The sequence below is a fragment of the Myotis daubentonii genome, chromosome 12 (assembly GCF_963259705.1).
Source record: "Myotis daubentonii chromosome 12, mMyoDau2.1, whole genome shotgun sequence".
NCBI classification, from domain to species: Eukaryota; Metazoa; Chordata; class Mammalia; order Chiroptera; family Vespertilionidae; genus Myotis; species Myotis daubentonii.
In genome coordinates this window covers 68033689-68049783 of record NC_081851.1, presented here as the reverse complement: position 1 = coordinate 68049783, position 16095 = coordinate 68033689, and the positions used below count along the sequence as shown (strand labels likewise).

The 16095-nt window shown below is 39.2% G+C and overlaps 1 protein-coding gene across 7 annotated transcripts in view; it reads right to left on the bottom strand.

Moving 5' to 3' along the window:
* Nucleotides 1–16095, bottom strand: part of RBKS (ribokinase) — a 73315-nt gene that overhangs the window by 50362 nt on the left and 6858 nt on the right. For 4 of the 7 annotated variants that reach the window (XM_059660255.1, XM_059660258.1, XM_059660256.1 and 1 more), the window contains exon 2: nucleotides 4567–4699. In XM_059660255.1, coding sequence (XP_059516238.1) covers nucleotides 4567–4699 — 133 coding nt within the window. Of the gene's footprint in view, nucleotides 1–4566; nucleotides 4700–8042; nucleotides 8172–8965; nucleotides 9178–16095 lie in introns of all 7 variants that reach the window. The other 3 variants (XM_059660259.1, XM_059660260.1, XM_059660261.1) reach the window with 3 other exon arrangements.

Genomic DNA, 16095 nt, shown 5'->3' with positions numbered 1-16095 from the left:
GGTACGGTCTTTTTTTCCAATAGTTTTATTCATTTCAAACGGGCTGAATCCGGCCCGCGGGCCGTAGTTTGCCCACGGCTGAACTAGGCTGTGATTCAAGATATTTTGTGACTTTCAGTGGCTGAGGGTTAAAATGAGCAGCAGGTTTAGACGATTAAGCTGAATTTGCTGTCGTGAAACAAAATGCAGCAGTTGCTTTAAAAATAAATCCCGCATATTAACTTTTACCTTGCCATTTGTGGCTTTATCATAAAAGATGAAAGAAAAATACATAAAATCCCAGCTTTTTAAGCTTGCTGGCTGTTTAAATCCCAGGTAAATGGTGTTTACCTTAATAATGGCCTTTAATATACAAAGGTAACCTTACCATCACCATTATCAAGCCTGCTTATTTGAGCGTGGGAGTGGGTTTGTGATAATCCAATGATTTCTTCCATTCTTTTTAAATGAGGCATATTTTATGTATTTGGTTAGGGTCCAATCAACGTAGCCAACTAGCGTTAGCCAGTCGTCCTTCAATGGATGTCAGGAAAGGACAAATTGCACTTCATTGAATGTTACCTGGAAAGACTGGTGCCTAATTTTTGATCTTTGAAAATTAAAATCTCAATGCATGATTAGTTGATTGTCCCACTGTAATCTTAACATAGAGGTAATTTTTGACTAAGATGGTGGGTACTCAAATACGCTGCTTTTCAAGCTGACTTGTGAAGCCTCAGTTTTCTCATTTTCAATCTATGCAGACTAATAATTTTGCAAAATAACAATGAAATGAAACGAAGTCATACAAAATACAAGGCCTAATTTATATTATAATATTACGTGTATTCTATTCACCAGCTATAAAGTTACTCTGTCAAATTGCTCTAAATATTTATGTTTATGCTCAATTTCTGTACTGTCCAGTCCAGTGACAGTCTGCGGCCTGTGAGTAGGTGGCACTGCTCTAACGTAATGCCTCTGTCACAGGATTTCATTCCCGGCCATTCTGAATGGAAAACACTACTTATATGAGAGAATCTAGTCTCACGATTGAAGGAAACAAAACCAGGTAATTTCTTGAAGGCCCTTGCTTGCTGACTTCAGATCTGGGCCGCGTGGGTCCATGCCTGCTTGTGGCTTCCTTCCACCTACACAGGAAGCAGGGCCTCTGGGCTCATGCTGGGCCGCTGCACCTTTAGCTCTGTATTCTACCAGGGGCCTCCTGAGCTGCCAGGTTTTGATGGTTAGAGATATCGTCGTCCTCTCTTACGTTTGGCTTCAATGGAAGGGAGGAGGAGGAAACACTTAAATCGGGTGTAGCCCTAGGAAAGGTGTTCCAGCAGGTTCTTTGCCCTGCGAAGAAGACTTTCATTTTCCTGGATTTTAATCTCAAAACATCTTCAGTTACCCTTGGACTGTCGCCTTGGCCCATGACTCAGTTAAATACTGACTATACAACTCTTAACTACTTGGTGTTCCATTGTACACATTTCACCGTACCCATATTGATGGACACCTGCTTAATGGTCCTTGCCACAGTATCTTGATGAATATTTCTCCTTAGCTCAGTATGTTTTGCACAAGCCACCAAACAGTCTTACTTCATTAGAGTTTGAATTTTATTTTATTTTTTTTGTAGGGCAGTAATAGGTAAGTTAATGTTGCTAAGAAAGCCATACAAAAATTTCTGTTTTTCTTTTGTTCCATCTGTTCATTTTTATCTTGAGTAATTTAATGATTTTGGGTTCTACTTGGAATTGTCATATTTAAAAAACTGCCATAAAGCAGTTTGGCTAATTTGCTCAATTAAAATATATTTCACAGTGGGAAGAAATAGCATGATTAATGGGTAACAATAACTTCTACTAGAAAAGAGATTTTATTTTTTTGTGAAGAAGTCTAAGCATAGCCCTAGCTGGTTTGGCTCAGTGGATTGAGCGTTGGCCTACAGAGTGAAGAGTCTTGGGATTGATTCTGGTCAGGGGCACATGCCTAGGCTGGGGCTCGATCCCCAGTAGGGGGTGTGCAGGAGGCAGTCGGCCAATGATTCTCTCATCATTGATGTTTCTATCTCTTTCTCCATCTCCCTTCCTCTCTAAAATCAAAATATTTTTTGGGGGGAAAAAAGTCTAAGAATATTATGGATTTATTTAATCTAATTGCATATCTAAATGTCTCAGGTTGTCTAAGCAAAGTAATCCTGTATAGGTTTTAGCTAACCTCTCTGTACAGATCCCCAGGTAAATTCCACCACAGGGCTACACACTAGATGACAAAGTCAAGGACATGTTAGATATCAAGAACTTTCAAAACTGGGCAGGCGCTAACATAAACCATCATTCACACACCAGAATAAAATAAACAGCACCTTTGCTTTAACCAGCCTCCTAATGAGAACATTTCCCCAAACTCAGCCTTCTGCCTTCTGTTCCCCTCAGACCCACTTCTGTGGTTTCACCATTCATATCCCAAGGTCAGTCCCACAATTCAAATATTTCTATTTTGCATTTCTCTCTCTGCCTCAAATTGACCTAAAATAAAACCAATCTGCAAACCTTTGAGTTGGATGAGATCCTAGGGGACATTCAATTTTGACTTTAATGGCTAAATGAATAGCTTTTATAAAACTTGCAAGTGGGGGCTCTCTAATCTCTCTCCTTTAACAGCTCCAACTCTAGGGAACTCCCATCTCTCCATGGTTATTCTCAGTACCTTGTTCCAACCCCAAGTCTCTCTCCAGGTTTTCCCAGCCTGGAAATGATATCCTCTTTCCAGTTTCCAAGCCCCTTCCGTTAGCACCATCTTATTTCTCCCCAAACCCTTCATTTCTAATCAGGTAGAGGATGGATCAAGCCTAACATTTTTAATTGGCTCCCTCTCTAAGCCCCGTAATTCCTAGCACATAATATTGGTTGTCAATAATTAATTGCTGACTAATTGATATTTTAAATCTATCAAGAGCTCAACCTTAGCAAATGAGGGTTTCTTGTGCTTCAAGAGATGTTTTTGATCAAATAGCCAGATGAGAATTATGTCATGTTAATGACATCAATTAGAAATAAAGCTACAGTTCATTAGTAGATGAAGTGATAATTGTATAGCTTATGCATCATTTAAAGACTCCCTTGGAGAAGAAAGTGCTGTATGCAATTTTAAGTGATATTTTAGAGACATTTTGGTAAAATCTACCCAGTTCACAGCAGAGAGCTCATTCTTTTAAATTTCTCATATTTTTCTTATCCTCCACTATGCAGACCCAGTCTAGCTTTCCTGTTATACCAGTAATGATAGCATCTTAAAATGTCATTAAAGATGCAAAAGTTGAACCTTTGGCAGTCAATTCTGTTTGATTTACTTTTGAGATCACCTCAGTGGATGATGGAAATAGGAATACGTATTTTAGTTTTCTTTAAATACCCGAACACAAAACTACACCTAAAGATCAGTGATGTACAGTTCAGTAAGGCCCAGATTCCTTTCTGACCCAAGATATAGCATTAGAGGGAAAAAACTCAGAGATGAGTATATCACCATTATTAATCCAAGTTTCCAAAAGCTGTGTTGCTGTGGTAAAACCTGCTAAAAACAGATGGATGGTGTGGCTCGGTGGTTAAATATCCACCTACGAACCAGGAGGTCATGGCTCCATTCCTGGTCAGGGCACAGTAGAGGGTGTGCAGGAGGCAGCCATCAAAGATTCTCATCATTGATCTTTCTATCCCTTTCTCCCTCTCCCTTCCTCTCTGAAATCAATAAAAAAAAAAATCTTATTAAAAAATATTTAAGGAAAAAACCCTGCTAACAACAGGAGGACTCATGCTGTTGTTTAGAACCTGAACTAGATAAACCCGTCAGAGTAGACTAATTCTCTTCGCCTCACACTCTAGTTAGAAACTCTTTCATTACAGGGAATGCAGTGTTATTTGAGGACTGCTACTTCCCAGAGGATCCAGTGAGGTAGAAATGAATATAAAAAACAAGGAAGATTACTCTCTCCTGTTTAAAAATTTATAACCAATGAACTTCTAAAAGAATTAAGCAGGCATTTGAACAAGTACATGTCCATGCATGTTAATAGCAGCAGTGCTCACAAGAGCCAAAAGGTGGAAACAGCCCCAGGGTCCACCGACAGATAAATGGATACACAGATTGTGGCATAGCCAATGGAGTACTATTCAGCCACAGAAGGAACGGAGTACTGATCCTTGCTATAAGGTAGATGAACCTTAAAAACATTATGCTAAGTGAAATATGCCAGACACAAAATGTCACATTTCACATGATTCCATTTATAGGAAATCGTCAGAAATAGATAAACCCATAGAGACAGGATGTAGATTGGTGGTTGCCAGGGGCCACGGGGAGGAGGGAATGGGGAGTGACTGCTTATGTAAGGAGCTTTCTTTTGGAATGATGGAAATGTTCTGGAACTAGATAGATATGGTGGTTGAACGACACGGTGATTATACTAAATGCCACTGAATTGTTCATTTTAAAATAGTTAAAAAAAAAAAAACCAGTGAACTCAAACCCTAAAACCATATTCTTGCCTTTAGAATACTCTCCACTGGGGTTGGCACTTACCTTGCACACCATGGCCGTCTTTGCTCCAAGCCTAGCAGCTTGGACACACTGGTTGGCACCTTTCCCTCCAAAGCCAATAAAAAACTTATGTCCATGGATGGTTTCTCCGGTTTTTGGCAAACGAGAAGTAAGACTGTCGTAAGTTAAAAGGAAAAGGAAAAAAAACCACACACATTGGTAACTGCAGTCAGTTTTAAGTTCTTCAGAAGAGAGAGGGAAGGCTGTGTGGTGGAGCTCTAAGCAGTCAGAACCGCAGGCAGAAGCAGGGGAGGGAGAGGACCTTTCCTTTTGGACAACCTTCAGTAGTTTGCATCACTTTTGAGAATGCATCTGCCTGACAGGATTCCTCTCCCCCACTGCCCTGTGTTACCATAGCCCCACTTCAGATGACAGCCCTGGGGTCTGCACTGCATCAGGGCCGTTCAGGGGAGCCTGTTTTACATCTCGGGGAACCCTCAGAGGGAAGGAACTTCATATTCCTTCTCAATGCCCAGCGCAGAGATTTACTCACAGAGGGACTTAATAAATGGGGCCACGGTAATGTGTGCTTCTGTCCAGATTTATCTGGTTGCTTTAATAAGCAGGAAGGGAACTAGGATTCTGGTAATCATGTTCAGGACTTCAGGAGAAGAGTGAAGCTGCAATTCCAGGTGCTAAAGAATCTTATTTGTTTCCTTGAGGGTGGAATAGGAGTGGGGTATTTGGATGGCAGTTCAGGGTTTCCATCCTGATCCATCCTTTGTATTACCCATTTCATGCACTGACTAAAAAAGAGCATCTATTTTAAAAAAGTGGATTAGAGCTAAATTTAGTTTTACATTTTACTACAGAAAAAATCCAAACACATAAAACTAGAGAAAATAGTATATTGATTTTTCCCTATACCCATCACCCAGATTCAACTATTGTCAACTGTTAGCCAATGTTGTTTCAGTCTACACCTTCATCAACGTCAAGAACTAAGGATTTTTACTAACAGGTTATTACTGACACATTACTGCTTAAGGTAGCATTAAATGAGGCAAAAAGTACAAGTAAAAGGCTTGCTCCAGTATATGGTTTTCCGAACAGTACAGGTGGGAGATGTGAGGGAACAAAGTCTTTGGAGGACAGAAGACTCTAAAATGGAAAAGGAGTTCTGGGTGGAGGGCAAGTGAAGAAGATGGGCTCGGCGGCATGAGGACTGGTTGGCCACAAAGACGTGGGCCAAGGGCCAGATGGAGCAGATGGGGGGGTGGTACATCTGACCAAAAAGGTTAATTAGCTTTAGGCAGGAAAGAAAGGCCAAGAGAGAAGTTTACCATGGTAAGTCAACCAAGAACCTACTTTGTTTTAGGTTAGACATTTATGTTAATTTCCAATAGAGACTGTGGTCTATCCAAAACCAGTATCTTTTCGTATAAGAGTCACGAAACAATGCCAGTTCCTACAGGTCACTGACAGCCTGTTTGCAATGGGATGCCATATGACTATTGGCAGGAACGCATGATTGTGTCAATAAAGACCAAGCTCAACCTGTGAACCTCCTTTATGTAGCTCTAAAAGTCTCAAACTGAACTAAGCTACTCCATTCCCTAGCATTGCACTGTCAAATATGGTTATTTGAGATTCAAGAGATTCATCAATAATTTGAAAACATCCCACTCCACTCCTCCCCTTTTCAATTCTATTTTTATCTTGGATTCTAAATGCATTTATAGTACCGATGAAAAAAATATACATCTACAAGGTTCACTTCTGAAAAAGGCACTCAATCAAGGGAAAAATGGTTTTAATGTAACGTTATTATCCTGTCATTTAATTTAGCAATGACAAGTGATGATGAGATTTTGATTTGCATCAGAAATCTTAAACATTTTAGGATTCTGTTATGAACAGGCAATGATGAGTAATCTGTGTGATTGAGTAACTATGTGAATTCTTGGCTTATTGATGCTGCTATAAACAACATTCCTAACAACTTTAAAAAGAAAAACTATCCAATGTGGCAAAAAACAGGCCAAATAATTTAATTAGTAAGACTGTCACTAAAGAAATGTATGACTTCCACTATATTTATACTTAGATCTGGGTCACAAGCCACTGGTTTGAATCAAGTGTATTTATGATCAACTGTGGGAAACCATGAAAAAACATATCACCATATTATTATTGGGATATTCATGTATGTGGGGGAGAAGTGAAATCAGGTACAGTGTGTGTGTGTTTGATGTGGGAGCAGATGGCTGGGATTTAAACAATGTATATTAACACAAGCACTGAACTGGTGTAGCCACTACTGGCATTCCTCACTCCTTGGGAATTCTTTTTTCTTTATCTTCTGCATCTTTGCCGTACTCTTCTCTTTCTTTTCCCAATTGTACTTTCTCTGCCTGAGGACAGTCTGTTCCCCACTTTATTTCTAGTGCCTGTCACTTATATGGGGTTAATATATTTGCTGATTGAACAGATCTTTGTGGCTCCCCTTATCTCTCAAGGGTAGCAGAATATGCCACCCCAAAATATGACTGTAGGAGTTCAGGACACACCCAAAACATGCCGCTTTGGTATATAATTCTGAGCTGTAGGCACTTGAGAAACAGCAAATGCAGGGAGAAGCTTTCCCTGAACTTCCCTTCTCTGCCTATCAGTCGTACCTCCCATTTCTTCCAAGGGCCCATTCACCTTTCTTAAAAGCTCTACCCCCCTTCCCCTCCCCTATTAAAATGCTACTTAATCCTGAATTTGAAGTCACCTTGGGGAGTTACTTATTTTTTCCTGGGTTTCCCCCATGTATAATGAGGGACACATGTTAATAAACTTCTGTTTTTCTCTTGTTGGTCTATTACAGGGGTCTCGGTAAAAGAACTCAGAAGGGTGGAGAGAAAATTATCTTTCCTCTCCTACATATCTTCTCTGTGTCTCCTTTGTGTAGTCTCCATTCTTACTTCTGAATTGAGGCTGTGGAGGTGCTGATGAATGGGAAGGAGGAGGAGATTGGAAGGGATGACCAGTTGTCTGGCAATGATGACAATTCCATGTTTTACCAGACCATGCCCACTGCATGCCCAGTATCAGCAGCGTTCCTGTTCTACAAGCAAGAACTCTAACTGGAACTCATACTATCATTCCTTCACTAATGCATTAACTCCAAATGCAAAGTCAGTGTTTTCCAGTCTACTTCCTATAGGGCATAATCAACTTGCCGACGATGAGGAAAAAGCTAACCATGATGCAAGTAACACAGGAGTTGAAAAAACAGGTCACAGAACAAGATTAGTATGATCCAATTCATACTTTTAAAAGGAAAAAAAGATACACGTATATGGTCTCAGATGATATGTAAAAGCACAGACACTGAAATGTTAATGACAAGTATCTATGAGAAGGGTGGGGGTGCGGAGCAAGAAGAGCTCATGTTTCCTTTATATCCTCATGCGCGGAAGTGGAAGCAACGAGAATAGAGTTGTGTGTTACGGGAGACCAATTCTTACTACCTCAGTCATCTGTCCTGCCTGCATCTGCTTCCAGCCACTGGTTCTTCCTGGGCTCCAGCTGGCTTCTTGCAGGTGCAGCCTAACAGTGCCACCCTGTCCACTCCTGGGTTTCTGGTTCCTCAGGCCGTCCTGCAGGATTGAGCAACTAGTTGTGCATAGGGGTGGCCAACTTGAACATGTCAGGCACTTTTGTAAGGCTCTTCCCGCTCCTCTGCTTCACTTTCCCTGTCCATCCCTGGCTCTTGCTCCCTGGGTCCGAGTCCTGAATCGAGTATTTGCGCTTAAGCGTTTGTCTGATGCTCTGCTTTCTGTTGAACCCACACTAACACCGTTTATTCATTGTTTATTTATTTTTTTGTAGAAGTAAATAGAGTGGAGTGGAGAGCAACTAAAAAGTTAGTTACGAAAAAGGCAGAAGCATTTCCGAATTATAAATCCTAATTTACTTTAAATCAGGCTTTCCTATCTTTTTTCTTTAATGAAATCATGGAATTACGTTCAGGTTCAAGGAAGGAACTGCACAAAGCCTCATCCCCTGGATGAAAGCATTATTGTGATTCACCTCAATTCAAACATGAGGTTTAGCAAGGTGCCAAAGACAGACAAGCGACAGTGCACAAAGAAGAAATAAAAAGGAAGCAGTACTGGGAGAAATGCACTGCTAGCATTTAATAATTTAACATAGTATAAATTTCTGAATGAGGGAGAAAACCCAAACAGAGAAAACCAGTCATAAGGATTATGCTTGAATTTTAAGACCTATTCGTAGCTTTAAAAAGGTCACGGCATTTTAAAGTTGGGCAGAAGACGCCAGTAATTGTTCATGGATGGCCCTCCGGTTTCCTGGGCCACAGGAGGCCGCGGGGTCAGCCTGGTTGTGCAAGGCAGGAGGCCCGAGCCTCTTACTGACTTGACTGTATTACCTTTGACAGCTTTTCCCTCTTTGAACCAGCTTCTTCTCTTGCAAAACAGGTTTAATAATACTTGTCAACTCCTTCAATTGCCCGGGTTTTGTGCTCTGAGTTATTTCACTGACAGGTGTTAACAGAACAACTTATCATTGCTTTTAACTTCTTGACAATGATGTGCTTGTTACAGATTCTCCGAGATGATTCATAGCGGAGAAAGGAATGACCTGGTGAAACAGAGATGAGAAGGGTTTCGACCAAAAAGGTCACACTAATAACTGGTTCAGCCCAGAGTCCGGGGCTATGCTGCCTTTTGCATTCCATCCTTTCTTCTTCTGGCTACAAGCTTCTGACACACCGTACAACTAGCATAAGGATCGTACTATTAGTTATGACCCAATTAAAATCATTGCGCTCACTTATTATTCCTCCTGCCTGTGCTCTCCAGCCCTACCTGCCCTTCTCGGCCTTTGTGTATGCCACATTCACAAGGAGGAGAGTACTTTCCAAACCAAGTTAGTATCTCTGTCCACCTCTGTAAAAAGAACCTAGCAGCCCAACTGAAACTTCATGCCGTGCTTCCTAACCCTAAATTTGCGGACACATATATGATTTATTCAAGGAAGTAAAACATGAATTATGCTTAAAACAGTTTTAACTGAAGTTTGATTTCTAGCCAATCTTTTCCTAGCTAAAAAGTCTATGGCTAAAAAGTCATTTGCCTGAAGATGTAGCTACTCTTGAATTTATAGAATAGAAAAACAATCCTCTAGCCAGAAGTGGCCAGCCTTTCAGAATGCCATATCCTTGACCCTTATTTATCTAAATTCTGCTTCTGTGTGAATAACTGGGCTAGGCACTTAGGAGAGCCAACAAGATGAGTATGTTATGTATGGTCCTCTCCCAGGGTATGGTCTTCTATGGCTTACTTTCTTTCTTTTATTTTTTATTATTAGTTAAGGTATTACAAATGTGTCCTTATCCCCCCCCATTAATCCCCACCCCCCCCCCCCCCACACACACACTCATGCTCCCATCCCCCTGTTGTCCATGTCCATTGGTTTGGCTTATATACATGTATACAAGTCCTTCGGTTGATCTCTTCCCCTTACCCCCGCCCTCCCCTACTTTCCTTCTGGGGATTGATAGCCTGATCGCTGTTTCTCAGTCTTTGGGTCTGTCCCTTTTCATCAGTCTATGTTGTTCTCTATAATCCACAAATGAGTGAGGTCATGTGGTATTTATCTTTCTCTGACTGGCTTATTTCACTTAGCATAATGCTCTCCAGTTCCATCCATGCTCTTGCAAAAGGCAAGAGTTGCTTTTTTTTTTTTTTTTTTTACCGCAGCGTAGTATTCCATTGTGTATATGTACCACAGTTTTCTAATCCACTCATCTGCTGATGGGCACTTAGGCTGTTTCCAAATCTTAGCTATGGTGAATTGTGCTGCTATGAACATAAGGGTGCATATATCCTTTCTGATTGGCGTTTCTGGTTTCTTGGGATATATTCCTAGTAGTGGGATCACTGGGTCAAATGGGAGTTCCATTCATTCACATCTCCGCTCAAATGTTACCTCCTCAGAGAGGCCTTCCCAGCTACCATATAGGCGATACCTCCTTTCTATTTTATCCTTTTCAACGTTTTAAAAATTGATTCCAGAGAGGAAGGAGAGGGAGGGTGGGGAGAGAGAGAAACATTAATGATGAGAGAATCATTGATTGGCTGCCTCCTGTATGCCCTCCACTGGGGATTGAGCCTGCAACCTGGGCATGTGCCCTGACCTGAATAGAACTGTGACCTCCTGGTTCCTATTTTAATTTCTGTTAAGTATGTATTCATTCATTCTGGCAAGAAACACTAGGTTTCTGGATCAGAGACAGCCTTTTACTCATAATTGCATTAATTACTTCTCTGTCCCAATCCCAACAGGGTAACACGATGAGAGAAACCTCAAAATAATGAATTTTTGGAGTTTATATAGGACAGCTGACACAGCTGCTGCTCCTCCTTTCCAATGGGAAGGGGCAGGGGGAGGAGGGAGGGAGGGTGAAGAGGACCTACTGACCTTTGCTTTGTAATATAATGAAATCTTCTCAGGAGGTGGGGCAGGTCTCTAGGTTTACCACCTCTAGAATGTAAATAAATGTGTCCAGGGGAGGAATCTCTAAATTTCTCCAGGTCTCTGACTTCTGAGGTTTGTAAATTATATGGTTATGGACCACATTTTCCTGCTTTTTTTTGCATGACTAATGCTTTTTTTTTATTGGATGCTGAATATTGCAACGATTACATCATTGAATATCTTAATTTGTGTTTTTCCAAAAGGTAGGACTTTTTTTTTTTTTTCCAGGCAGTTAAGTAATTTGAAGATCTGTCTGATTCTTCTGAGGATAGTTTTGAGATTTGTTAAGGTGCATTTAGGGTAGCCTTTAGGGCAGTTCACCCTTCTATTAAGTTGTGGATATTCTGGGATTTCTACGGAAGGCTCTCTGGCTAGTTAGAACTCAGCACCTCCCATTCCTGTATGATTTCTGGGAAATGTTCAGCTTAGAACTCTCCAGTAGCTGCCCAGCTTTGTGGAGTCTCTATGTATTTCCATTTAGTATTTAGTAACAGACTTAAGGGGACTCCTTTGCAGACTTCTGGACCTTTCCCTGATTAGCTCCTTCCTCTCCAGCACACGTTCCCATAAATTCTAGCCACCTGAGTCTCCCTAAGCTATAAACTTAGTTTCCTCAACTCACGGATACTGCCATGATTTCCTTGAGTTCTTCCTCTCTGGGCCAATAATGAGCCTCCTGGAACCATCTTGTTTGTTTTCTTTCTTTTCTGGATAACACGCGAGTTGTTCAATAGATGAAATGGCTGCTTCATATATTTTGTTTCATATATGTCCCATTTTCTAGTTGTTTATGGTGGGAAGGTAGGTCTGGTACTAGTTACTCCAACATGGTAAGAATTAAATATTGTTTGAATGAATGGTCTATACTTCAAAAGACACTCATATAGATAGTTGGGATGATAGATGCCAATGTACATAAGTCATATGGTGAGGTGAGGCAGGGCAACTATAGCCCAAGGAGAAAAGTAAACCAGTTATTAAACATGAATATGGTCAGAATAATGGGGACAGTACGTGTCCACATCTTTCTTCATTCTTAATATGTGGGATAAAGGATTGAGTACAGAAGGCATCAGGAGAGGCTTATAGGTCAAAATATTAAAGATATATTTAAAAATGAAAATATATCTTTATATAATTTTTTGGAAAAAAAAATATATATATTTACTCCCAGCTGAGAAAAGTCCCAAGAAAAAATAGAAACTTGGAAGGAAGGTACAGAGGAGCTAATTTTGGAACTAGAAGCTACAAAAGGAGAGGGTAGGAGAAATATATGTGTGTATATGGGAGTTCAGGGAGTGAGGACTGGACAACTATAGGATGGCATATAAGGTATGTGGAAAAATCAGGATGCAGAAAAATAGAGCAGAAAGGGAATTGGTGAGACTAAAGCATTTATTGAAGTTCTGATGAAAAAAACCTTTTAATTCATTGAAGACAAGCAAAGTATGAAGCGACAACTACAAAATTGATATTTTATTTTCTGTTTTGCCAATTAATTTTAGTAATTTTTAAATTCCAAAATGACTTCTGTCACCATGCTGTAATTATCTAGGCTACTTCTTCCTGCCATCTGTTGGTATAGGGTAAAGAAATACAAATGGAATTAATTTTATCCTAAGTAAAATAAAATTAGAAGGATAAATCAGCATACAAAAATGTTTCCTGGAACCAATTAATACAAATTTTAATTTATCTACTATTTTTGGGTTTTGGTGCTTATGCTTCTTTTGCATTCCCATCATCGTGAATATCAAGAACTGATTATATTATATTTGAGCTTCACAAAACATTTGTAAGATGTGTTAGCGTAAGTCTTATCATCTCTGTTTTTGGGAGAAAGTGAGAATTCAAAATAGTAATGGTTTATCAAAATGCACGTATCTGTTAGGCTGTCTAATTTTAATTCAGGTCTAATAGATTCCATTGCTATGGTCTTTTAAACCATACTATGCTACTTGGCTTTGACAATCAGCTTTCTCTCAACTTTCTAAAATGATCTACCTTCTTAGCAACTTTCAAATATGCAATACAGTATTATTAACTCTAGTCACCTTGCGGTACAGTACATTACACCCCATGACACTTACTGGAAGTTATAAAGTAGTACCTTTTGACCCCCTCTTACCTATTTTGCCCACCTTCCCACCACCTGTCTCTGGCAACCACCAATTTGTTCTCTATGTCAATGACCTTGTTTTGTTTAGATTCCCATATAAGTGAGATCATGTTATTAGTCTTTCTCTGTCTGACGTATTTCACTTATCACAATGCCCTCAAAGTCCACCATGTTATTGCAAATGGCAAGATTTCCTTTTTGTAATAATACTCCATTGTGTGTGTGTATCGCACTTTCCTTATCCATCTATCTGTCCATCCACCCATCCACCCATTCATGGATGCTTAGGTTGTTTTCATATCTTGGGTATTGTAAGTAATGTTGCAATGAACATAGGGGTGAAGGTATCTTTTCAGTTAGTGTTTTTGTTTTCTTTGGATAAATACCCAGAGAGGAATTGCTGGAAATATGGTAGTTCTACTTTTAATTTTTTGAGGAATCTCATATTGTTTTCCATAGTGGCTGCACCAATTTACATTCCCACCAACAGTGCACAGGGTCCCTTTTCTCCACATCCTCACCAACACATATTATATTTTGTCTTTCTGATAATCATTCTAACAGGTCTGGCATAATACCACATTGTGGTTTTGATTTACATTCCCCCGATGATTATTGATGTTGGCATCTTTTCATGTACCTTTTGGCCATCTGTATGTCTTCTTTGGAAAAATGTCTCTTCATATTGTCTGCCCATTTTTAAATCAGATTGTTTGCATTTGTTTTTTTTTTTTTTTTGCTATTGAGTTGTATTAATTCTTTATATATTTTCGATTTTTTTCCTCTCAATTTTGATTATAATGTTGGACAGCCAGTAGATATAACAGATAAATACTTATCATTATTAATATGAGCAAACTCTGTATTAAAAATGACCTATATAATTCATTCCATTCCTCTGCTTCTTTGGCTGTGATACTAAGTGATGTTACAAGGGAGAGAGTGGCAGCATCCACTAAATGTCATAATAGATTAGTGCTCATTCTTTAAAATCTTATTAGTATTTCAAACCTCTTTTCATAGCCGATTCCCTATGCCTGGAAAGTTCTTTCCCTGTTTCTGTGCTGATCTTATCCATATGCATCCTTTAAAATTCAACTCAGATGTTACTCCTCTGGGAGTCTGAATGTAACAGTGTGGGTGGTTGCCTTGCCTCTGCATTCCAGCAATCTATGCATGTTTTTCTCATAGCTGTATCACATTCATTTCTGTATCACTATGGCCTAAGACTGTGCCTATTCACATCATGTGCCCAATAAACATTTATTAAAATATATAATACATTAATTGTGCCAGATACCATTTCTTGAGTGGTTATCAAGATAAATACTGCACTAAGCACTTTATGACCACAAAATCACTTAATCCTTACAATCATCCCATGAAAAAATTGTTCTTATTTTGATCTACATTTTACAGATAAGGAGAATGAAAATTAGATTAAAAAACATACCCAAGTTCACCCGGTAGAAGATGGCAGAGCCAGGATTCAAACCAAGGTTGGTCTGATTCCAAAACCCATTAAAATATATTATTCACAAATATCCTTAAAGCTCCTTGGACCCATCTATATTTCATGTTTTTGTAATTTCTTGTGTAATTTCTGGTAGCTATGCTTCTGAAGAATACTGGAGTTGTGCAAGCTGAACCAAGATGCGAAGATGGAAAGACCAAATAAGGTGCTCCTTTCCCTAGAGTTCAGAAGGAATTAGGTTGATGAACAGAATGTTCTCAAATTTAACTTTTCTTCTTCAACCCTTGGGCTCACTACTCTGTGTAAATTATAATTTAATAGAGGAGAAAATGTAATTTCATGTGAAATATGAATATAGTTAACTTAAGCTTAATATTTTATGGTAATACACAAAAAGCATCATGACTTCCTTGTGCTCTACAACCTTAATGAGCTTGATAAACTATTCCAAAGAGTAGTTTATTATAAAATAACATGTTTGAAATAATTCAAAATACATCAGAACTCACATTAAATGTGAATGGATTATATTCTCCAGGTAAAACACACAAAAAATACAGTCATAAAAAAGAAATATAACAGAACAAGCCAACAGAAAGACTAAATCCAGCTATGTGCTCTTTGTAAAGACATTTATCTCAAACATAAGAACTGAGAAAGTTTAAAATATGGGAAAAGGTAAAATATGGCAAATAGCAACTAAAATAAAACTGGATAGCTTTACCAAAGTCATCCAAAGTAAAAGCTTAAAGTATAAAAAGATAAAGAGGAGGTAAACTTTAACTGAAAGATTAAATTGAGCAGCAAAAGGTTCTAATTCTAATGCAACCAATAAAATAGTATATATATGTATGTATAATACACACACACACACACACACACTATGAGAAATTGACAAACACTTACCATCATGGTTGGTAATTTTAACATAATTCCTTAAGTGATTGATAGATCAATCAGAGAAAAGGTCAGGCTGGCCTAATGAACATATATAAAACACCATGGCTAACACCTATTAAATCATAATTTTCCTAATGTATACATTGAACATTTACAAAAATCAATCAGGTACCAGGCCATAAAATCTCTTCAAATTTCAAAGAATAGTCTGTTTAGAAAATATTTTCTGGCCTTAACAGGTTAAGTTAGAAGTTAATAATAAAAAGATAAATTAAAAAGTTCCATATCTCTTTATATGAAAGGCTAATGTGCAAAGTGTCTCCTCAGGTGTTCAACCGGGAGACCAGAGTTCGATTGCTCGCTATGACGTGCGCTGACCACAAGGGAGCGGCATAGAACTCTGGTCTCCCGGTCGAAGGAAGGCCCTGGTTGGCAGCCAGAAGGCCCCTATCGACCCTGATCGCTGGCCAGGCCTAGGGACCCTAACCGTGTAGGAATTTCATGCACCGGGCCTCTAGAGTAAAGA